The sequence below is a fragment of the Salvelinus alpinus genome, chromosome 24 (assembly GCF_045679555.1).
Source record: "Salvelinus alpinus chromosome 24, SLU_Salpinus.1, whole genome shotgun sequence".
NCBI lineage: Eukaryota > Metazoa > Chordata > Actinopteri > Salmoniformes > Salmonidae > Salvelinus > Salvelinus alpinus.
This window is the reverse complement of record NC_092109.1, coordinates 40,482,913-40,506,792: the sequence shown is the minus strand read 5'-3', so window position 1 is coordinate 40,506,792 and position 23,880 is coordinate 40,482,913. Positions and strand designations below refer to the sequence as shown.

Genomic DNA, 23,880 nt, shown 5'->3' with positions numbered 1-23,880 from the left:
ACGCGCTACTCCTTCAGATGCTCTGAAATCAACTTCGGACAAAACGTGCAGGACACGACTGTCTCCATTGGCAACGAGGAGAACAAACTTTGAGTTGATGGCAACTTTGAGAAGAACAACATGGGAGATGCGGACTTCAGCAAATACGATTCAGCCCGTTTACAGGACGAATTGGCGCAGGAGAGAGAGATGAAGTAAGTACAACGTGTATTGTAAGGGAATGTATTTATAATGAGGGATACCTAAAGAAAATAGGACCTCTGAAATAGAAATGGATGGCCAACCCTTCAGTAACGTATATTTTTACCCGACACTCCCTGAACGCTTAAAAAAGTGACCATCCCCTATACCCAAAATAATAATTTCAACCAAGTCGCTAGCAGAGAACCTGCTGTTTACCCTCGCGCCTAGACTGCCATCAAGTGAACCAACAATCACAAAATGCAGTCAAGCCATCCGCTCTTCAGTTTCCGCCTGAATATTTATGCGCGAAAACACTACACGGTAATGCGTGTTTTTCTGGAAACTGAGTCATATACACAGACTCTTTAAATGTATTTTATTTAACTAGGCAAGACGGTTAAGAACAAATTCAGATTTACAATGACGGCCTACCCCGGCCAAACCCTAACCCGGTTGTGATACAGCCTGGAATCGAACCAGGGTTTGGCTTCCTCAGTGCCGTAGACCGCTGCGCCACTCGGGAGGCCGTATAGAGACGATAGCTACAAATAATTCCAAGCAAACAGTTTGAAGCGACACTTATTCAATTAATCATAATCAAAATCATACCAAATAGTTAATTTCATTTTCACGCCTTATCAAAAATGACTTCGGTTTCACGGGTAGAATGTGGCTGCAGAGGCTGCGTTAGCCTAACAGTAGTTCTGTTTAGGACATGCTAAATTGTTTACAGTCATGACATACAAACACAGCAGACACACACACACGGCTTTACAGCCGGATCTACGTGAGCGTTATATGTGTTTTAGTAGATCGTTAATCCAGTGAGATGACCGTTGCTTCCTATATTATGCCATCTAAAAATATGGGTTAATACAATTGGTTATTCTATATTTCAGTGAACTTTTAAGTAGGCTGACTTAATACAATTTTTAACACAGTGAAATTGGATGGTAAACATTTTGTCACGTCTGCCACTAGTACATCAATAATCTATTGTCTTTAACATTGCAAAGCATAAGTGTTGTGTATTCGCGCTGACAAATTCAGAACGGAAACTGAGGAGCAGATGTCGATGTCTTGACCGTGTATTGTGTTTTGCGACTGTCGGCTCACTTGACTGCTGTGAAAGGGTGAAAACATATCCATTATAATAAAAACACTGCATAACTCTATCATCTTATTTTTTTTCCTTTTTATGCAATGTGCAATACTACTCATGTTACCTGATTAGAGACTAGCATAATCTTTTTTAACAACACAACATGACAAGGAATGAGCTCACTCTGCAGCACCTGGGATGTTTTGATTTTTATACAGGTTATTGTTTTTAAAAAAAAGACAAAAGTCTTAAGTTTGGAACAGTGATATAGTTGTTTTATCAAATTGAGCGCAACAAATCCAGTTACAACTGAAGTATCTGGTCATCAATAAACTAGAGGAAAACTACAATCGTTTTTTTTTTTGTCATTTGGAAAACTATCACTTTCTAATTTATTCTATTACAATCCATCGTATTGATTTTTCCAAAAGAGATTTGTTTTCTGTGATGGAGGCCTGTGAATCTGCTAGGCTAAACTAACACAATAGGCCTGTGAATCTGCTAGGCTAAACTAACACAATAGGCCTGTGAATCTGCTAGGCTAAACTAACACAATAGGCCTGTGAATCTGCTAGGCTAAACTAACACAATAGGCCTGTGAATCTGCTAGGCTAAACTAACACAATAGGCCTGCATCTCCTGCATCTCCCCGGCATGATCCTCAAAGCAAAGACTAGCCAAACTGGATGTTTCTAAAAGTTCAGAGGCACTGTAGAATGATTGTTTAGCCTAATAAGGTGTTTTTTTTTGTTTCATTATTATTTCATTCGAAGTATTTAATGAACATTTTATCAAGTCTAAATGCGAAATGTATAGGCATGTTGTTGATGTGTTGTTGATGTGTTGTTGTTGATGTGTTGTTGATGTGTTGTTGATATGTTGTTGATATGTTGTTGAAGTGTTGTTGATATGTTGTTGTTGATGTGTTGTTGATGTGTTGTTGATGTGTTGTTGTTGATGTGTTGTTGATGTGTTGTTGTTGATGTGTTGTTGATGTGTTGTTGTTGATATGTTGTTGATGTGTTGTTGATATGTTATTGATGTGTTGTTGATATGTTATTGATGTGGTGTTGTTGATGTGTTGTTGTTGTTGATGTGTTGTTGATGTGTTGTTGATGTGTTGTTGATGTGTTGTTGATGTGTTGTTGTTGATGTGTTGTTGATGTGTTGTTGATGTGTTGTTGTTGATGTGTTGTTGATGTGTTGTTGATGTGTTGTTGTTGATGTGTTGTTGATGTGTTGTTGTTGATGTGTTGTTGATGTGTTGTTGTTGATATGTTGTTGATGTGTTGTTGATATGTTATTGATGTGTTGTTGATATGTTATTGATGTGGTGTTGTTGATGTGTTGTTGTTGTTGATGTGTTGTTGATGTGTTGTTGATGTGTTGTTGATGTGTTGTTGATGTGTTGTTGTTGATGTGTTGTTGATGTGTTGTTGTTGATGTGTTGTTGATATGTTGTTGATGTGTTGTTGATATGTTATTGATGTGTTGTTGATATGTTATTGATGTGGTGTTGTTGATGTGTTGTTGATATGTTGTTGTTGATGTGTTGTTGTTGTTGATGTGTTGTTGATGTGTTGTTGATGTGTTGTTGATGTGTTGTTGATATGTTGTTGTTGATGTGTTGTTGTTGTTGATGTGTTGTTGATGTGTTATTGATGTGTTGTTGATATGTTATTGATGTGGTGTTGTTGATGTGTTGTTGATATGTTGTTGTTGATGTGTTGTTGTTGTTGATGTGTTGTTGATGTGTTGTTGATGTGTTGTTGATGTGTTGTTGATATGTTGTTGTTGATGTGTTGTTGTTGTTGATGTGTTGTTGTTGTTGATGTGTTGTTGATGTGTTGTTGATGTGTTGTTGATGTGTTGTTGATGTGTTATTGGTGTGTTGTTGATGTGTTGTTGATGTGTTGTTGATGTGTTGTTGATGTGTTGTTGTTGTTGATGTGTTGTTGTTGTTGATGTGTTATTGATGTGTTGTTGATGTGTTGTTGTTGTTGATGTGTTGTTGTTGATGTGTTGTTGTTGTTGATGTGTTATTGATGTGTTGTTGATGTGTTGTTGTTGTTGTTGATGTGTTGTTGATGTGTTGTTGTTGATGTGTTGTTGATGTGTTGTTGATATGTTGTTGTTGATGTGTTGTTGATGTGTTATTGATGTGTTGTTGTTGATGTGTTGTTGATGTGTTGTTGATGTGTTGTTGATGTTTTATTGGTGTGTTGTTGATGTGTTGTTGATGTGTTGTTGATATATTGTTGTTGATGTGGGGCCTGTTGCACAAAACTAGGATAAGGGATTAAGCCAGGATATCTTGGTGATCCTGGCTCAATTGATCCGTAATCCGGTTGCACTAAAGATGGATAGGGGGCAGGAGGATATGTTATGGTATAAATTACCATGGAGATTTATTCTGTGGAGCTAGCCTGCTCCAGACCAGGCTAAATTCCAGGATCTATTTAATCTCATCCCTAATGTCAGTCAGCAGTCACCACAAATGGAAACCAATAGTTATTTCACTGCTCACTATACATTGTTATCACATATAACTAGACCCACTGTTATTATTTAAACGTTTGTGATCATTAATTTCAATGATTTTGGATAAAAAATGATTTTTAGATGATGTTGCTATCATTAGATAATTTACAGTTTCCCATAGACTATAAGTCTATATATAAAATGATAGAATATTAGGGCCACAGAGGGGAAAAAAAACACAAGTCATAATATTGTAACCAGTTGTTTTAAAGGAGGACAGTTGTTAAAATGACAGATGTGGGGCATTTCGTGAAATTGTACTTCAGTATGGTTTCATAAACAAAGACATGCTGATGTGCCAGAATATTAAGTATCACATTGTCATAAGTATCAAAACTGTAAAAACAATATGTAGCTTTTCTGCAGAAAGAACCAGCCTCATAAATTTATGACTTTATCCTTTTTCTTCAGTGTGGCCCTAGTACTCTGTCATATAAACAAATACACATTCCATATGAATATAAAAACACAATGTGTAACATTATGTTCCTTTATTGAATAAGGACAAAACAAAGCAGGTAAACCATCAGCTCCTTTCGAAACTGAAGTCACAGTGACTCTACAAGATGGAAAGCACAGAATCCAAGCATATTATACAAAATGATACATACACATTCAAAGGTCTGTATATAACACACCCTGCATGTCTGCACACTAAAATAAATGCAGGACAAATCCATACACATCAACTGAACAGACAAATGAATGGATGCAGTAGCCTCCCTGCAGCCTTGTATTACACACAGTATACCGCACAAACATCATAAGAGGCCAAATTCGTCAAAAAACGAACCCAAAAAAACCCAAATTCCTCTGCCACCGCAGGACATATTTAACCAAAATTGAAAGCACACATACTAACTAAAATAATTCAACACATATTGGTCCCTCAGCAGCCGACCACTGTCGTCATCAGGGAAGATTGCCGGATTGTCCCAGTCCATGGCTGGTGGCACTCTGGGGGCCCTCTCCTTCCTCAGGCAGGCCACATTGTGGAGGACAGCACAAGCCACAGTAATATCACATGCCCTAACAGGGCTGACCCTTAATTTGTGAAGGCAGTGAAAGCGTGCCTTCAGGAGGCCAAAGGTCATTTCAACTCTGGCCCTGGTCCTGGCATGGGCATGGTTGTAGGCCTGCTGTGCTTCCTGGGGGTCTGTGAAAGGTGTCAGGAGAAAAGGCTGGCAGCCATACCCCCTGTCTCCCAGCAACACACCAGAGAATTCACCTGTCAACACAAAATCTCATCATTACTACCTCATAAACACAGTGATATTCTTGACACAGCCATGATGGTTATAAATAGGGGTTGTGTGGCTTACCTTGTGATAGGCACTGATAGATTTCAGAGGCCCGAAAGATTCTGGAGTCATGGACTGAGCCAGGCCATTTTGCCACAACATTGCTGATCACACAGTCAGCATTGCAGACCATCTGAAATCAGAAGATGAGGAATATTACACCAATCAATGCACATCACTGGCAATGCAGAGTGTTCGTCAATGGACAATATCAAAAAGTTATGTTCACCTGAACATTAATGCTGTGAAAGGATTTCCTATTCACAAAATCGGCCTCATGGGCACCTGAGGGGGCTTTTATCCTTATGTGTGTGCAGTCCACTGCACCAATGACATTGGGGAAACCTGTCACACAAAGTAATGAGTATCCTACTATGTGTTAACAGTTGTCCTGTAATTTGTAGATCCTCTTACCTGCAATCCTATAGAACTCCTCTTTGATGTCACAGAGTCTTCTGTGGCCAGGGAAGGAGATGAAGACATCTGCTAATGCTTTGATAGCCAGACACACACTCCTTATTGTGGGGCAAATTGTGGCCTTGTTCAGCTGTTCTGCATCCCCCACTGAGTACAGGAAGGCTCCACTAGCAAAAAAGCGCAAGGCCACACAAACCATTTGCTCCACACTCAGTGCATGGCTCCGTGCAGTGCGGTGCTTAATCCTGGGACCCAGTAGTCTGCATAGATACCTGATGCCATCTGCAGAAAACCTGTATCTTTCATATAGATGGTCATCAGGGAAGGCCAGTGGGTCCAACCGGTCCCTGAAGACCCTTTCTCGCCTGAAGGCTCTCCTCAGCACAAGTGCTTCTTCATCCACCACATCTCGCACGAATGGGTATGCCATTGTCAGAGCAGAAAGGAACACACAATTTTGGGCCTTCATATAGGCTAGTGGCCACACCTGGTGCTGGGGGGGTGGGCAAAAGAGGGCGATGCCTTATAACGATGACTTGGTTGTACTGATTGCTGGGAAAATAAAAAAAACCTTAGAAAGATGCCACCGTCCTGTGTGCTCACAATAAGAGCTCATATGTCATGGCTCACTTGACTTTACGAGAATATACCTAATTTTTATTTTGAGCTGTGTCATCTTCTTGGAGCTGGGGGAGGAAAGAAAAATAATGATTAATACATTTGTGTTACAGTTAGCATACAGTGTACATTGAAGGCATATCTCACCTCCCTCTCAAGTTTTTTTATTTCAAGGTCCAGTTTCCTAATTGTCCTCTTTTTTATTTCGGACTCCAGTGCAAGATTTTCCATCTTTTTCTTCTTGTACTGAATGTCTATGTCTGCCAGTTCTATTTGGCGCCGGAGGTGGTTGCCATACAACTTTCTGATAGCTTGTGAGCTCTGTGAACACAATACAATTAGCGCAGCTGGAATTTGGCAGGATGTGGTGTCCTTTTATTAATACGCACTATGTTGCCAGGCTGGTTTTCCCACTGTATAGCATCTGGGTCCTGTAAAAGAAATTAGATTTTTTGATTTTGATGAGGACTCCTCACCATTGTAGAGTAAATAGTACTTTCACAGTCTTAACATGATACCTCATGCCTTCTGGAATCCAGAGAGATGGTCTCCTCCTCATCATCGTCTCCATCATGTGCTGTTGCTGCTGCACTGGGGCCTTCACCCTATCACATTTAATCGGATTCATATTGAAGCTAGTAGACAAGACATGCCAGGCCTACAGTATGCCTTTGATGGAGTACTCACTGGATCAGCATCGTCTGGTGCTTGTGCTGGTGGCTCTAACAGGAACACAGTGCTGCCAGACACTGCAAGGCAATAGGTAAACCAAAGTCAGACAGTCCAAATTGATTCAATATGAATGTGGTTGTATCCCATGTAGAGATGGAAGGACATACCTTGAATGAAGCGGGTGGCATCTTGGGAGGAACCTATGCTCGTCTCTTTCCCCCCAGGGATCCCCTCTAAGACGGGCCTGCCTTTATTTAGCTCCAAGGCCATGTCCTCTGCTGGGGTAAGGTCAGCCTTTGGTGACCCACCACCCGTGCCTTGTCTGTGGGTATTCTTTTTCACTGCTAAAACAGTACAGACAATGTGTGAGCAGGCACCTTCTGGGTACAATATATGCTTGTGCTTTGTTAAATATTAGTCAGGGACCATACCATTCTGCAGAATGTTCTTGTATTTGATTTTGACCTGCTGCCATGTCCGTTTTGGCCCGTTCATGTTTAATCTACACACACACACACACACACACACACACACATTTAATGGAGTCACACTGCAAAAAATTACTTGGTATTTTTGTCTTGTTTTCAGTAAAAATATCAAAAAATTTATCATAGCTTTATACAGTGTGATGGAGTTACTTTACACAATTTCACTCATATCTGCAGTGCATTTCAATTAAAAATTTAACCGTTTCATAATTACAGTACAACTGCATTTTTGGAGATGTGAATTAAATATTTGAATTGTAATTGTGATGTTTCAGCGGAGCGGTGAGTGTGTAATTGTGCACTACTTACGCATTCAGGCGGTCTGCAATACTTTGCCACGCTTTTTCTCTTTGCTTTATCACTGTGGCGGTGTTGCCTTTCTTCTTAATTATATCTTTTACCTCCTCGTATGCCTCCATGAGGATTTGTGCTTCCGACGGGGAAAAGTACGCGGCTCTAGTTGCCATGGTAAATCAGTTAATCTGTGATCTGTGGCGGGGTCTATTTGAGTGAGCCGTGAGCGCGCACCTATCCAGGATTGGTTTCACCTGGCTTAATGAATCCGTGTCTGCTCATCCTGGCTTGGTCTTTGTGCAACCAATTAAGCCTGGACGCACATGTTTTGGCTTCATTGAGCTCAGCTGAGTCATTTATCCCGGATGTCTTAATTCTACTTTTGTGCAACAGGCCCGTGTTGTTGATGTGTTGTTGTTGATGTGTTGTTGATGTGTTGTTGATGTGTTGTTGATGTGTTGTTGATATGTTATTGATGTGTTGTTGATGTTTTATTGGTGTGTTGTTGATGTGTTGTTGATGTGTTGTTGATATATTGTTGTTGATGTGTTGTTGATGTGTTGTTGTTGATGTGTTGTTGATGTGTTGTTGATGTGTTATTGGTGTGTTGTTGATGTGTTGTTGATGTGTTGTTGATATGTTGTTGTTGATGTGTTGTTGATGTGTTGTTGATGTGTTGTTGATGTGTTGTTGTTGTTGATGTGTTGTTGTTGTTGATGTGTTGTTGTTGTTGATGTGTTATTGATGTGTTGTTGATGTGTTGTTGTTGTTGATGTGTTGTTGTTGATGTGTTGTTGTTGTTGATGTGTTATTGATGTGTTGTTGTTGTTGATGTGTTGTTGTTGTTGATGTGTTGTTGTTGATGTGTTGTTGATGTGTTGTTGATATGTTGTTGTTGATGTGTTGTTGATGTGTTATTGATGTGTTATTGATGTGTTATTGGTGTGTTGTTGATGTGTTGTTGATGTGTTGTTGATGTGTTGTTGATGTTTTATTGGTGTGTTGTTGATGTGTTGTTGATATATTGTTGTTGATGTGTTGTTGATGTGTTTTTGAAATGCTGTTGTTGATAAGTTGTTGTTGTTGATGTGTTGTTGTTGTTGATGTGTTGTTGTTGTTGATGTGTTGTTGATGTGTTGTTGTTGTGCTGAGCGCTCCTCCAAGCCTGTAGCATGTCTCAAATGCTTCACAATTTATTTCTTAAATGTCCTTGAAATAATAATAATATAGCCTAAATAATTATGCTACCTGGCTTTCTCCTGACTTATTTAGAGTTAGTATGTTGTTTAATAGCCTGTTGAAATGTTGTACATCAATTTGATAGTGACAGAATCACACATGACTTCCCAAGCAAAATCAAGTGCAGCCTCTGAATATCATAGAGACAAACCAAAGATATCCCCATATGCATCGGAGTCGTGTCTTTCCCCAGCATTTTACTGCATGTTTCTAGCGCAAAGCATTGGGGACTAAAGCGTCATTATGGATCACTTGATATAATCAGGTCCATACATTTGTTTTCAACATCTTAAGCTAACATTTCTTTTAGCGAAAGCCACAATACCCTCACAATAACCTTTCAATATACCCCCTCAATATATCCTCACATACCCGCTCAATATACCCTCACATACCACCTCAATATACCCTCACAATACCCCCTCAATATACCCTCACATTCCCTCCTCAGTATTCACTCACATACCCTCACAATACCCCCTCACATACCCCCTCAATATACCCTCACAATACCCCCTCACATACCCCCTCAATATACCTTCACATACCCCCTCAATATACCCTCACATACCCCCTTAATTCGAGCCCTGGCTTTATCCTAACACGGCGAGTGTCACGACTTCCGCCGAAGTCGGTCCCTCTCCTTGTTCGGGTGGTGTTCGGCAGTCGACGTCACCGGCTTTCTATCCATCGCCGATCCACTTTTAATTTTCCATTTGTTTTGTCTTTGTTTTACACACCTGGTTTCTATCCCCCAATTACTTGTTCATTATTTAACCCTCTGTTCCACCATGGTTGTTTGTGAGAGATTGTTTGTCTTGTATATGGTCCGTTATTGTGGGCTCGTAATATCGGTTTTCAACCCGAAACCTGCCCCTCCGCCTGCCCTGCCGGAAGCTGGGTCCACGGTTTGTGGGGCCATTCAAAGTCCTGAGGAGACTGAACGAGGTATGCGGAAACCAGATTACCGTATTAATCCCTTGTTCCATGTGTCTCTCCTCATGCCGGTGGTGGCTGGTCCACTCCAGGAGTCTGAGGTGCGGGAGGTTCCTCTGCCCCCTCTGGACATCGAGGGGGTCCCGGCGTATGCTGTTCGAGCCATCCTGGACTAGAGGCGTCGGGCGAGTACCTCGTGGAGTGGGAGGGGTACGGTCCGGAGCAGAGATGCTGGGTGCCGGTGGAGTACGTCTTGGACCCTTCGTTGCTGCGGGAGTTCCACCGTCTCCACCCGGATCGCCCTGCGCCTCGTCCTCTGGGTCGTCCCCGAGGCCGGTGTCGGCGCGCTGCTGGAGCCGCATGTCAAGGGGGGGGAGGGGGGGGTACTGTCACGACTTGTGTTCGGCGGTGTTCGGCGGTCAACGTCACCGGCTTTCTAGCCATCGCCGATCCACTTTTCATTTTCCATTTGTTTTGTCTTTGTTTTACACACCTGGTTTCAATCCCCCAATTACTTGTTCATTATTTAACCCTCTGTTCCCCCATGGTTGTTTGTGAGTGATTGTTTGTCTTGTATATGGTCCGTTATTGTGGGCTCGTAATATTGTGTTGTAATTGGTAATACTTCAGTAAATACGTTGATTACTCATACCTGCTGTCCTGCGCCTGACTTATCTACACCAGCTACACACAGGATTGTTTACACCGAGCCCTTCACTGACACTGAGCTATTTAAGGGGTGCATGGTGATTGAAGGAATTGGCTGACAAAATCTATGGATAGTAGACTATAATTTTGTCTGTCGATCAGGTAGACCTACCTCTTAATTCTTGAAAAGGAAGAAATAGCCTCCAACACAACGCCTTCTTGTTGTTAGTAGCCTAAAGTCAAATTAAAATGAAGACTGTTTAAATGAATTAGGCCTTCTCGAATTAGCCTACATTCAGTACCCATGCACTCTCCATTTTCGCTGCTGCCGCTTCATAGTAATATACGTTTTGTAAATGACTTAAATATGGCTTATTGTGAGGTCAATAACTCTGATAAATAGCTTCATTATGGGCAACGAAACATTGTTTTTAATCAAATCATTCATAGCAGTAACAAGCTTACCTCCAGTCCTAGTCTTCTCTGCACTCTTCCTCTAAATCTGAACAGGACATCAGTAGGCCTGGTACACGTGTACAGATATGACATTTTTTGAGGGACAAATACATTTTAATTTCGTGAGGAAGCCTTTGACTCGCCTGCTGAAGTACCACCGTACACAGCACAGACATTGGTTAGGCAGCACAAACAGGTTTAAATTAGCAAGAGCAGGATTGGCAACGTCTATCCATTGCAGTGTGTAATGCAGTGTAGCCTAGTTTTATATACACCATCCCAGCAGCGCAAAAAACTTGGAAAGAACAATTTCTTACAAATATAACTTTGCCCTGTCAATCAATCAATCAAATGTATTTATAAAGCCCTTTTTACATCAGCCGATGTCTCAAAGTGCTGTACAGAAACCCAGCCTAAAACCCCAAAACAACAAGCAATGCAGATGTAGAAGCACGGTGGCTAGGAAAAACTCCCTACGAAGGCCAGAACCTAGGAAGAAACCTAGAGAGGAACCAGGCTCTCCGAGCATCCTCTTGGTATATCCTAGGCTTGCAGCCTATAGTATCAAGGCGTACTTGATATTGCGCACCCAGCAGAGAATCAGCTGGGTGCATCGGGCACAAATCAATAAGATTGGCATCTTACATTCAAACAATGAATCCTGATCTAGGATAACTTTTAAAACATGAAATTATTTGGCTTGCTCTAAAAGGATTTGGCTAAAAGCAAATCTACCAGCATCGGGCACAAATCAAGATACAATAAAGCAACTAATTCTCAATGACTGAGCAATATGACATTTTATCGATTGTAAATTACATGACCCTCTCCTGGAGTAAAACATCAATAAATACTAAACCCTCCCCATGACTGAAATTGAAAAAGCATGACCCTCCCCCATTTTCCTCCGGGTCACACTTGTGTAAATATGGTAGTTATACTATCACCAATACACATTAAATGTCTCTCTCTCTCTCTCTCTCTCTCTCTCTCTCTCTCTCTCTCTCTCTCTCTCTCTCTCTCTCTCTCTCTCTCTCTCTCTCTCTCTCTCTATCTCTATCTCTCTCTCTCTCTCTATCTCTCTCTCTCTATTTCAATTCAATTCAATTCAATTCAAGGGGCTTTATTGGCATGGGAAACATGTGTTAACATTGCCAAAGCAAGTGAGGTAGGTAATATACAAAAGTCAAATAAACAATAAAAATGAACAGTAAACATTACACATACAGAAGTTTCAAAACAATAAAGACATTACAAATGTCATATTATATATATGCAGTGTTGTAACAATGTACAAATGGTTAAAGCACACAAGTTAAAATAAATAAACATAAATATGGGTTGTATTTACAGTGGTGTTCTCTCTCTCTCTCTCTCTCTCTCTCTCTCTCAATTAAATTCAATTGATATGGCAAGTTCATTATTACTTACATTGTCAAAGTATACATATCGAAAAATAAAAATCAAATATATATGTATATATATACAAAATATATATATATTTATATATAAATAAATGGTGGGACCAACAGCAATAATAATAGTAGTAGTGGACATGGGATTACCATTAATAACAGCTACAACAACAATATTAATCAGAACAACAATACATTAAAGCAATGGTAGTAGACCAGTGTCAACATGACTGAGAAGACAAAACAAAACTAAGCTAAATGGGAAATATTATCAACATTACTTTGCATTTTTCACTGGCTGTCCCTCAGGTTGTGGCAGGAGGACACATATTTGGCTGCCAAAACTGCACATTTTGGCTTTTCACCCAATAAATATTTGATTTTTTCTTCATCTTTTATAGTTTCAAATTCTTTGTATTGAATTATAATATAATAATATAATAATATAATTATCTCTCTCTCTCTCTCTCTCTCGTTTTCCTCCTGCCTGTAGAGAGATGCTGCAGGAGTCTGTGTGTGATCTGAGGAGCACCATGACAGAGTTGGAGGAGAGCCTAAACAGTGTGAACCTTGAGGGTGAGTCTGTATGGTGTGTGTGAACAGGGAGGGTGAGTCTGTATGGTGTGTGTGAACAGGGAGGGTGAGTCTGTATGGTGTGTGTGTGAACAGGGAGGGTGAGTCTGTATGGTGTGTGTGTGAACAGGGAGGGTGAGTCTGTATGGTGTGTGTGGGCAGGGAGGGTGAGTCTGTATGGTGTGTGTGGGCAGGGAGGGTGAGTCTGTATGGTGTGTGTGTGGACAGGGAGGGTGAGTCTGTATGGTGTGTGTGGACAGGGAGGGTGAGTCTGTATGGTGTGTGTGAACAGGGAGGGTGAGTCTGTATGGTGTTTGTGGACAGGGAGGGTGAGTCTGTATGGTGTTTGTGGACAGGGAGGGTGAGTCTGTATGGTGTGTGTGGACAGGGAGGGTGAGCCTGTATGGTGTGTGTGGACAGGGAGGGTGAGTCTGTATAATGTGTGTGGACAGGGAGGGTGAGTCTGTATGGTGTGTGTGAACAGGGAGGGTGAGTCTGTATGGTGTGTGTGGACAGGGAGGGTGAGTCTGTATGGTGTGTGTGAACAGGGAGGGTGAGTCTGTATGGTGTGTGTGAACAGGGAGGGTGAGTCTGTATGGTGTGTGTGAACAGGGAGGGTGAGTCTGTATGGTGTGTGTGGACAGGGAGAGTGAGTCTGTATGGTTTGTGTGAACAGGGAGGGTGAGTCTGTATGGTGTGTGTGAACAGGGAGGGTGAGTCTGTATGGTGTGTGTGAACAGGGAGGGTGAGTCTGTGTGGTGTGTGTGAACAGGGAGGGTGAGTCTGTATGGTGTGTGTGAACAGGGAGGGTGAGTCTGTATGGTGTGTGTGGACAGGGAGGGTGAGTCTGTATGGTGTGTGTGAACAGGGAGGGTGAGTCTGTATGGTGTGTGAGAACAGGGAGGGTGAGTCTGTATGGTGTGTGTGAACAGGGAGGGTGAGTCTGTATAATGTGTGTGGACAGGGAGGGTGAGTCTGTATAATGTGTGTGGACAGGGAGGGTGAGTCTGTATGGTGTGTGTGAACAGGGAGGGTGAGTCTGTATGGTGTGTGTGAACAGGGAGGGTGAGTCTGTATGGTGTGTGTGAACAGGGAGGGTGAGTCTGTATAATGTGTGTGGACAGGGAGGGTGAGTCTGTATGGTGTGTGTGAACAGGGAGAGTGAGTCTGTATGGTGTGTGTGAACAGGGAGGGTGAGTCTGTGTGGTGTGTGTGTCACTGTGGACAGGGAGAGTGAGTCTCTATGGTGTGTGTGAACAGGGAGAGTGAGTCTGTATGGTGTGTGTGAACAGGGAGGGTGAGTCTGTATGGTGTGTGTGAACAGGGAGGGTGAGTCTGTATAATGTGTGTGGACAGGGAGGGTGAGTCTGTATGGTGTGTGAGAACAGGGAGGGTGAGTCTGTATAATGTGTGTGGACAGGGAGGGTGAGTCTGTATGGTGTGTGTGGACAGGGAGGGTGAGTCTGTATGGTGTGTGAGAACAGGGAGGGTGAGTCTGTGTGGTGTGTGTGAACAGGGAAGGTGAGTCTGTGTGGTGTGTGTGAACAGGGAGGGTGAGTCTGTATGGTGTGTGTGAACAGGGAGGGTGAGTCTGTATGGTGTGTGTGGACAGGGAGGGTGAGTCTGTATGGTGTGTGTGAACAGGGAGGGTGAGTCTGTATGGTGTGTGTGAACAGGGAGGGTGAGTCTGTGTGGTGTGTGTGAACAGGGAGGGTGAGTCTGTATGGTGTGTGTGGACAGGGAGGGTGAGTCTGTATGGTGTTTGTGGACAGGGAGGGTGAGTCTGTGTGGTGTGTGTGTGGACAGGGAGGGTGAGTCTGTATGGTGTGTGTGTGAACAGGGAGGGTGAGTCTGTATAATGTGTGTGGACAGGGAGGGTGAGTCTGTATGGTGTGTGTGAACAGGGAGGGTGAGTCTGTATGGTGTGTGTGAACAGGGAGGGTGAGTCTGTATGGTGTGTGTGTGAACAGGGAGGGTGAGTCTGTATAATGTGTGTGGACAGGGAGGGTGAGTCTGTATGGTGTGTGTGGGCAGGGAGGGTGAGTCTGTATGGTGTGTGTGAACAGGGAGGGTGAGTCTGTATAATGTGTGTGGACAGGGAGGGTGAGTCTGTATGGTGTGTGTGAACAGGGAGAGTGAGTCTGTATGGTGTGTGTGAACAGGGAGGGTGAGTCTGTGTGGTGTGTGTGTCACTGTGGACTGGGAGAGTGAGTCTGTATGGTGTGTGGACAAGGAGGCATCCCCAATTAGGATCCCCAATTAGCTGCTGCCAAGGCAACGGCTACTCTTCCTGGGGTCCAAACAGGAATCAAACCAGTCTCTTGTGTTGTACCGATGAGTGTCCGAACCGTGGGCCAACTGCTTGAACAGACAGTTCAGTACCTTTCATCCATCAACATCTCACACAAAGACCAATAGAGATGCACCTCAATCTCTCTCTCTTATTATCAATTTCTTTCTTTCATTTAAAAGCTAATATCCTGCAATTCTACACATTTCCCATGTCTTTATGTGTGTTCATGTGATGTCAGGAGTCGAATCCCCGCCCCTCAAACATGTTTAGAGTTTTACTGTTGCCTGGGTGGTTAGTAGTGTTGCTATGGCAGCTGAAGCATGGCTCCATGTGAGAAGGTCACGTCCATGTTCAGTGAACTAATGGAATAAACACACAAGCCTGTTCACTTGATTAAATATGATATAGCAACATTATGTTACGTTAAACTACATTACATGGTGTGGTGTAATGCAGTGTGGGATGGGATTTGTATCCTCCGGCCAGGTAACGAGTGGAAGACCCGATACGACACGCAGGTGGAGCTGAACGGTCAGCTGGAACGTCAGATCACACTTGTTCACGAAAAAATGGAGGACCTGCAGAGAAACCCCATGGGTAATAGGAAGGACATGTTAAACACACACACACCCACTAAACACACACTTGGAAAATGATTTTGTGGATTTTTAGGGTGCTTTTGAGGTGACCCCACATGTTTTCTATGTGTCTTTGCAGATCGATTAGCCTCAATACGATCCTATTATGAGGTCCCAGTGGTGAGTTCTTTCATATATTGGACTGTATATTTTATGGTATATTATATTATATACTGTATATTATAGATATTATATAATGTACTGTATATTATAGATATTATATTATTTACTGTATGTTATATATATATTATATTATATACTGTATACTAAAGATATGATATTATATACTGCATATTATATATATTATATACTTTATATTAAAGATATGATATTATATACTGTATATTATAGATATTATATTATATACTGCATATTATAGATCTTATATTATATACTGTATATTAAAGATATTATATTATATACTGTATATTATAGATATTATATTATATACTGTATATTATAGATATTATATAATATACTGTATATTATAGATACTATACTATATGTTGCATATTATAGATATTATATTATATACTGTATATTAAAGATATTACATTATATACTGTATATTATAGATATTATATTATATACTGCATGTTATATATATATTATATTATATACTGCATATTATAAATATTATATTATATACTGTATATTATAGATATTATATTATATACTGCGTGATATAGATATTATATACTGTATATTATAGATATTATATTATATACTGCATGTTATATATATATTATATACTGTATATTATAGATATTATATTATATACTGTATTATATACTGTATATTATATCCAGTATATTATAGATATTATATTATATACAGCATATTATAGATATTATATATATATATTTTATATTATATACTGCATATTATAGATATGCTATTATATACTGTATATTATAGATATTATATAATGTGCTGTATATTATAGATATTATATTATATACTGCATATTATAAATATTATATAATATACTGTATATTATAGATACTATACTATATGTTGCATATTATAGATATTATATTATATACTGCATTTTATAGATATTACATTATATACTGCATATTATAGATATTATATTATATACTGCATATTATAGATATTATAGTATATACTGCATATTATAGATACTATATTATATGCTACATATTATAGATATTATATTATATACAGTATATTATAGATATTATATTATATACTGCGTAATATAGATATTATATACTGTATATTATAGATATTATATTTTATGCTACATATTATAGATATTATATTATATACTGCATATTATAGATATTATATTATATACAGAGCGTTCGGAAAGTATTCAGACCCCTTCACTTTTTCCACATTTTGTTACGTTACAGCCTTATTCTAAAATCTATTAATTAAATTGTTTTCCTCATCAATCTACCCACAATACTCCATAATGACATCACAATACTCCATAATGACATCACAATACTCCATAATGACATCACAATACTCCATAATGACATCACAATACTCCATAATGACAAAGCAAAAACATGTTTTTAGAAATGTTTGCAAATGTATAAAAAATTACAAACAGAAATACCTTATTTACGTAAGTATTCAGACCCTTTGCTATGAGACTCGAAATTGAGCTCAGGTGCATCCTGTTTCCATTGATCATCCTTGAGATGTTTCTATAACTTGATTGGAGTCCATCTGTGGTAAATTGTATTGATTAGACATCCTGTCTATATAAGGTCCCTCAAACCAAGTCATGAGGTCGAAGGAATTGTCTGTAGAGCTCCGAGACAGGATTGTACTGTATATGTTATAGACATTATATTATATACTGTATATGTTATAGATATTGTATTATATACTGTATATTTTATATATATATTATATTGACAGTCAGACAGATCCACAGAGGTGATTAGATTGACAGACAGACAGATCCACAGAGAGGATTAGATTGACAGTCAGACAGATCCACAGAGAGGATTAGATTGACAGTCAGACAGATCCACAGAGAGGATTAGAGAGAGATGAACACACAACACCAATAGAACACACAGAGAACCAACCAGTGGTGCCAGACCAGGCCAGGCCAGACCAGATCAGACCAGATCAGACTGGACCAGATCAGACCAGACAAGACCAGACCAGGTCAGACCAGACAAGATCAGACCAGACAAGATCAGACCAGGCCAGGCCAGACAAGACCAGACAAGACCAGATCAGACCAGATCAGACCAGATCAGACCAGATCAGACCAGCTGCCACTTTAGATGACTCTGCTGATGTAGACAGAATAAACCTGACTTTAATCACAGCTCAGTAATCACTGGATTACACACTAAACCAGAGAACACACTCCTTACTTTTTTGTCGGTGTGTGTGTGTGTGTGTGTGTGTGTGTGTGTGTGTGTGTGTGTGTGTGTGTCTGAGCACGCCTGGCAGATGGTAATTAGCATATCTGGGGAGGGTGAATGTGATCGAGAGAGAGAGAGAGAGAGAGAGAGAGAGAGAGAGAGAGAGAGAGAGAGAGAGAGAGAGAGAGAGAGAGAGAGAGAGAGAGAGAGAGAGAGAGAGAGAGAGAGAGAGAGAGAGAGAGAGAGAGAGAGAGAGAGAGAGAGAGAGAGAGAGAGAGAGAGAGAGAGAGAGAGAGAGAGAGAGAGAGAGAGAGAGAGAGAGAGAGAGAGAGAGAGAGAGAGAGAGAGAGAGAGAGAGAGAGAGGCCAACCAAGGAGGGCCTACAGCAGCACCTAGATCTTCTGCACAGATTCTGTCAGACCAAAATAATGGTATTCCAAAAAAGGTCCAGTCGCCAGGACCACAAATTCCATCTAGACACTGTTGCTCTAGAGCACACAAAAAACTATACATACCTCGGCCTAAACATCAGCGCCACAGGTAACTTCCACAAAGCTGTGAACGATCTGAGAGACAAGGCAAGAAGGGCATTCTATGCCATCAAAAGGAACATAAATTTCAAAATACCAATTAGGATCTGGCTAAAAATACTTGAATCAGTTGCCCTTTATGGTTGTGAGGTCTGGGGTCCGCTCACCAACCAAGACTTCACAAAATGGGACAAACACCAAATTGAGACTCTGCATGCAGAATTCTGCAAAAATATCCTCCGGGTACAACGTAGAACACCAAATAATGCATGCAGAGCAGAATTAGGCCGATACCCACTAATTATCAAAATCCAGAAAAGAGCCGTTAAATTCTACAACCACCTAAAAGGAAGCGATTCCCAAACCTTCCATAACAAAGCCATCACCTACAGAGAGATGAACCTGGAGAAGAGTCCCCTAAGCAAGCTGGTCCTAGGGCTCTGTTCACAAACACAAACACACCCCACAGAGCCCCAGGACAACAGCACAATTAGACCCAACCAAGTCATGAGAAAACAAAAAGATAATTACTTGACACATTGGAAAGAATTAACAAAAAAACAGAGCAAACTAGAATGCTATTTGGCCCTAAACAGAGAGTACACAGCGGCAGAATACCTGACCACTGTGACTGACCCAAACTTAAGGAAAGCTTTGACTATGTACAGACTCAGTGAGCATAGCCTTGCTATTGAGAAAGGCCGCCGTAGGCAGACATGGCTCTCAAGAGAAGACAGGCTATGTGCTCACTGCCCACAAAATGAGGTGGAAACTGAGCTGCACTTCCTAACCTCCTGCCCAGTGTATGACCATATTAGAGAGACATATTTCCCTCAGATTACACAGATCCACAAAGAATTCGAAAACAAATCCAATTTTGATAAACTCCCATATCTACTGGGTGAAATTCCACAGTGTGCCATCACAGCAGCAAGATTTGTGACCTGTTGCCACAAGAAAAGGGCAACCAGTGAAGAACAAACACCATTGTAAATACAACCCATATTTATGGTTATTTATTTTCCCTTGTGTACTTTAACCATTTGTACATTGTTACAACACTGTATATATATAATATGACATTTGTAATGTCTTTATTGTTTTGAAACTTCTGTATGTGTAATGTTTACTGTTAATTTTTATTGTTTATTTCACTTTTGTATATTATTATTACCTCACTTGCTTTGGCAATGTTAACACATGTTTCCCATGCCAATAAAGCCCCTTGAATTGAATTGAATTGAGAGAGAGAGAGAGATATACAGGCCTAGAGAGAGAGAGAGAGAGAGATACAGGCCTAGAGAGAGAGAGATACAGGCCTAGAGAGAAACCTCTGGGCCCTGTACATGACTAGACCAGGAGTTAACCTGGACAGGGAAACCTCTGGGCCCTGTACATGACTAGACCAGGAGTTAACCTGGACAGGGAAACCTCTGGGCCCTGTACATGACTAGACCAGGAGTTAACCTGGACAGGGAAACCTCTGGGCCCTGTACATGACTAGACCAGGAGTTAACCTGGACAGGGAAACCTCTGGGCCCTGTAGTTGTAGTTCTAATTTATAACTGGGCCCTGTAGTTGTTCCTGGTCAGGTGGTCATGGTGTGTCTGACTCTATTTCCCAGGATGCCCTGAGGCAGAGGCTGAAGGTACTGACCAATGAGAAGGCAGCGCTGCAGGGTCAGCTGTTAGACTGCAGTCTGAGGATTGAACAGGAGGGGAAGGTCTCTCTCTCTCTCTCTCTCTCTCTCTCTCTCTCTCTCTCTCTCTCTCGTCGGACTGTTTATCCATTTGTTTATTTGTTTATTGTTTTGTCCGATCAGATTACGGTGTGTCACGTTTAGCGCCTACTAATCTATAATCCCGTTCTGTTTTTCATCCATATAGCCACACAGCACACTGAACATCCCATGTGACGTTTCATATAGCCACACAGCACACTGAACATCCCATGTGACGTTTCATATAGCCACACAGCACACTGAACATCCCATGTGACGTTTCATATAGCCACACAGCACACTGAACATCCCATGTGACGTTTCATATAGCCACACAGCACACTGAACATCCCCTGTGACGTTTCATATAGCCACACAGCACACTGAACATCCCATGTGACGTTTCATATAGCCACACAGCACACTGAACATCCCATGTGACGTTTCATATAGCCACACAGCACACTGAACATCCCATGTGACGTTCCATATAGCCACACAGCACACTGAACATCCCCTGTGACGTTTCATGCTCGGTAATCGTGAGACAGAACAACATGCCCCATGATCTAAGTGTGCTCACTGGTTAAATTTGATCTTTTAGATTTTCATTATTTTCATTTAGACTTTTAAGGTCAACCACATTATATATATATATTTTTTTTTTGTTAGTCATATAACCCCCACATGGGGTTGCGACCCCTAGTTTGGGAACCACTGCTTTATGGTGTAGATATCTAGAGCCTCTAATCTGAAAGACCTGTTGGTGTAGATATCTAGAGCCTCTAATCTGAAAGACCTGTTGGTGTAGATATCTAGACCCTCTAATCTGAAAGACCTGTTGGTGTAGATATCTAGACCCTCTAATCTGAAAGACCTGTTGGTGTAGATATCTAGACCCTCTAATCTGAAAGGCCTGTTGGTGTAGATATCTAGACCCTCTAATTTGAAAGGCCTGTTGGTGTAGATATCTAGACCCTCTAATCTGAAAGACCTGTTGGTGTAGATATCTAGACCCTCTAATCTGAAAGACCTGTTGGTGTAGATATCTAGACCCTCTAATCTGAAAGGCCTGTTGGTGTAGATATCTAGACCCTCTAATCTGAAAGGCCTGTTGGTGTAGATATCTAGACCCTCTAATTTGAAAGGCCTGTTGGTGTAGATATCTAGACCCTCTAATCTGAAAGACCTGTTGGTGTAGATATCTAGACCCTCTAATCTGAAAGACCTGTTGGTGTAGATATCTAGACCCTCTAATCTGAAAGGCCTGTTGGTGTAGATATCTAGACCCTCTAATCTGAAAGGCCTGTTGGTGTAGATATCTAGAGCCTCTAATCTGAAAGGCCTGTTGGTGTAGATATCTAGACCCTCTAATCTGAAAGGCCTGTTGGTGTAGATATCTAGACCCTCTAATCTGAAAGACCTGTTGGTGTAGATATCTAGACCCTCTAATCTGAAAGGCCTGTTGGTGTAGATATCTAGACCCTCTAATCTGAAAGACCTGTTGGTGTAGATATCTAGACCCTCTAATCTGAAAGACCTGTTGGTGTAGATATCTAGACCCTCTAATCTGAAAGGCCTGTTGGTGTAGATATCTAGACCCTCTAATCTGAAAGGCCTGTTGGTGTAGATATCTAGACCCTCTAATCTGAAAGGCCTGTTGGTGTAGATATCTAGACCCTCTAATCTGAAAGGCCTGTTGGTGTAGATATCTAGAGCCTCTAATCTGAAAGGCCTGTTGGTGTAGATATCTAGAGCCTCTAATCTGAAAGGCCTGTTGGTGTAGATATCTAGACCCTCTAATCTGAAAGGCCTGTTGGTGTAGATATCTAGACCCTGTAATCTGAAAGACCTGTTGGTGTAGATATCTAGACCCTCTAATCTGAAAGGCCTGTTGGTGTAGATATCTAGACCCTCTAATCTGAAAGGCCTGTTGGTGTAGATATCTAGACCCTCTAATCTGAAAGACCTGTTGGTGTAGATATCCAGACCCTCTAATCTGAAAGGCCTGTTGGTGTAGATATCCAGACCCTCTAATCTGAAAGGCCTGTTGGTGTAGATATCTAGACCCTCTAATCTGAAAGGCCTGTTGGTGTAGATATCTAGACCCTCTAATCTGAAAGGCCTGTTGGTGTAGATATCTAGACCCTCTAATCTGAAAGGCCTGTTGGTGTAGATATCTAGACCCTCTAATCTGAAAGACCTGTTGGTGTAGATATATAGACCCTCTAATCTGAAAGAACTGTTGGTGTAGATATCCAGACCCTCTAATTTGAAAGGCCTGTTGGTGTAGATATCTAGACCCTCTAATCTGAAAGACCTGTTGGTGTAGATATCTAGACCCTCTAATCTGAAAGGCCTGTTGGTGTAGATATATAGACCCTCTGTTGGTGTAGATACCTTACACCATCAGTTCATCTGATTAGTCTGACTCACCCATATACTCGGACGTCTCCTTCTTTCATGTCTCACTTTCTCTCTTTTAATTCCCAGGCCTTTTATAAAGCCAACGCTGTGAGGCGTGTGTACCTGTCAGAAATAGCTAAGGTAAGCATCCTCTCCTCACATCGGTCCTTCCTCCTATGAGGCAGAACTCCTGGCAAAGACCAGAGAACCACGCACGCACGCAGACAGACAGACAGACAGACAGACAGACAGACAGACAGACAGACAGACAGACAGACAGACAGACAGACAGACAGACAGACAGACAGACAGACAGACAGACAGACAGACAGACAGACAGACAGACAGACAGACAGACAGACAGACAGCACAATGTTCTCTCTCTATATAGCTGCTATATTTCATAGTGGCAGTCAGTCAATAGGACTGTGTGTGTGTGTGTGTGTGTGTGTGTGTGTGTGTGTGTGTGTGTGTGTGTGTGTGTGTGTGTGTGTGTGTGTGTGTGTGTGTGTGTGTGTGTGTGTGTGTGTGTGTGTGTGTCTGTGTGTGTGTGTGTGTCTGTGTGTGTCTGTCTGTCTGTCTGTCTGTCTGTCTGTCTGTCTGTCTGTCTGTCTGTCTGTCTGTCTGTCTGTGTGTCTGTGTGTCTGTGTGTCTGTGTGTCTGTCTGTCTGTCTGTCTGTCTGTCTGTCTGTCTGTCTGTCTGTCTGTCTGTCTGTCTGTCTGTCTGTCTGTCTGTCTGTCTGTCTGTCTGTCTGTCTGTCTGTGTTCTCAGCCCTACTTTCTCATTCACCCTCTAGAGTTCCCTCTCCAGTGATGTTGTGCTGTTGGTCTCCCTCCCTCTGTCACACACACACACACACACACACACACACACACACAGATGTACTCATGAACAAGTATTCAAATCTATTCAGATTTTAAGGAGGCTACATCAGTGTCTGTGTGATAGAAAATCTATTTTGCTGTGTCACAGTTGTCATCAACCCTGGATGTCACCAGGCGGCAATACCAGGTCCAGCCACAGAGGGAGAGGGCGCCAGAGAGCCAGCA

The 23,880-nt window shown here is 41.4% G+C and overlaps 2 protein-coding genes across 6 annotated transcripts in view; one reads left to right on the top strand and one right to left on the bottom strand.

Annotated features, from left to right (window-relative positions):
• Positions 1 to 28: 28 nt before the first annotated feature.
• The window catches only part of ccdc169 (coiled-coil domain containing 169), a 25,868-nt gene continuing 2,016 nt past the window's right edge, over positions 29 to 23,880 (top strand). Inside the window, exons 1-7 of one of the 2 annotated variants that reach the window (XM_071364900.1) lie at positions 29 to 194; positions 12,804 to 12,886; positions 15,663 to 15,773; positions 15,894 to 15,934; positions 20,329 to 20,427; positions 22,918 to 22,971; positions 23,804 to 23,880. The exon at positions 23,804 to 23,880 is cut by the window's right edge and continues 45 nt beyond it. In XM_071364900.1, coding sequence (XP_071221001.1) covers positions 121 to 194; positions 12,804 to 12,886; positions 15,663 to 15,773; positions 15,894 to 15,934; positions 20,329 to 20,427; positions 22,918 to 22,971; positions 23,804 to 23,880 — 539 coding nt within the window. In that variant the 5' untranslated portion in view covers positions 29 to 120. The remainder of the gene's footprint in view (positions 195 to 12,803; positions 12,887 to 15,662; positions 15,774 to 15,893; positions 15,935 to 20,328; positions 20,428 to 22,917; positions 22,972 to 23,803) is intronic. The other variant, XM_071364901.1, reaches the window with a different exon arrangement.
• On the bottom strand, positions 4,285 to 8,073 carry LOC139552830 (putative nuclease HARBI1). Of its 4 annotated transcripts, none has more exons than XR_011670541.1 (8): positions 7,002 to 8,072; positions 6,850 to 6,911; positions 6,681 to 6,767; positions 6,310 to 6,593; positions 6,195 to 6,230; positions 5,542 to 6,096; positions 5,149 to 5,260; positions 4,285 to 5,054 (listed from the first exon to the last, which is right to left on the bottom strand). XR_011670541.1 is itself a non-coding variant. In XM_071364899.1 (7 exons), the coding sequence occupies exons 5-7, from the start codon at positions 5,608 to 5,610 to the stop codon at positions 4,684 to 4,686; spliced, it is 552 nt and encodes a 183-aa protein (XP_071221000.1). In that variant the 5' UTR covers positions 5,611 to 6,230; positions 6,310 to 6,593; positions 6,681 to 6,767; positions 6,850 to 6,911; positions 7,002 to 8,061; the 3' UTR covers positions 4,285 to 4,683. The 4 variants fall into 4 exon arrangements, 1 of the variants encoding a protein (XP_071221000.1); XR_011670540.1 differs by having other exon boundaries at positions 5,542 to 6,230; positions 7,002 to 7,178; positions 7,266 to 8,072; XR_011670539.1 differs by having other exon boundaries at positions 5,357 to 6,230; positions 7,002 to 8,073.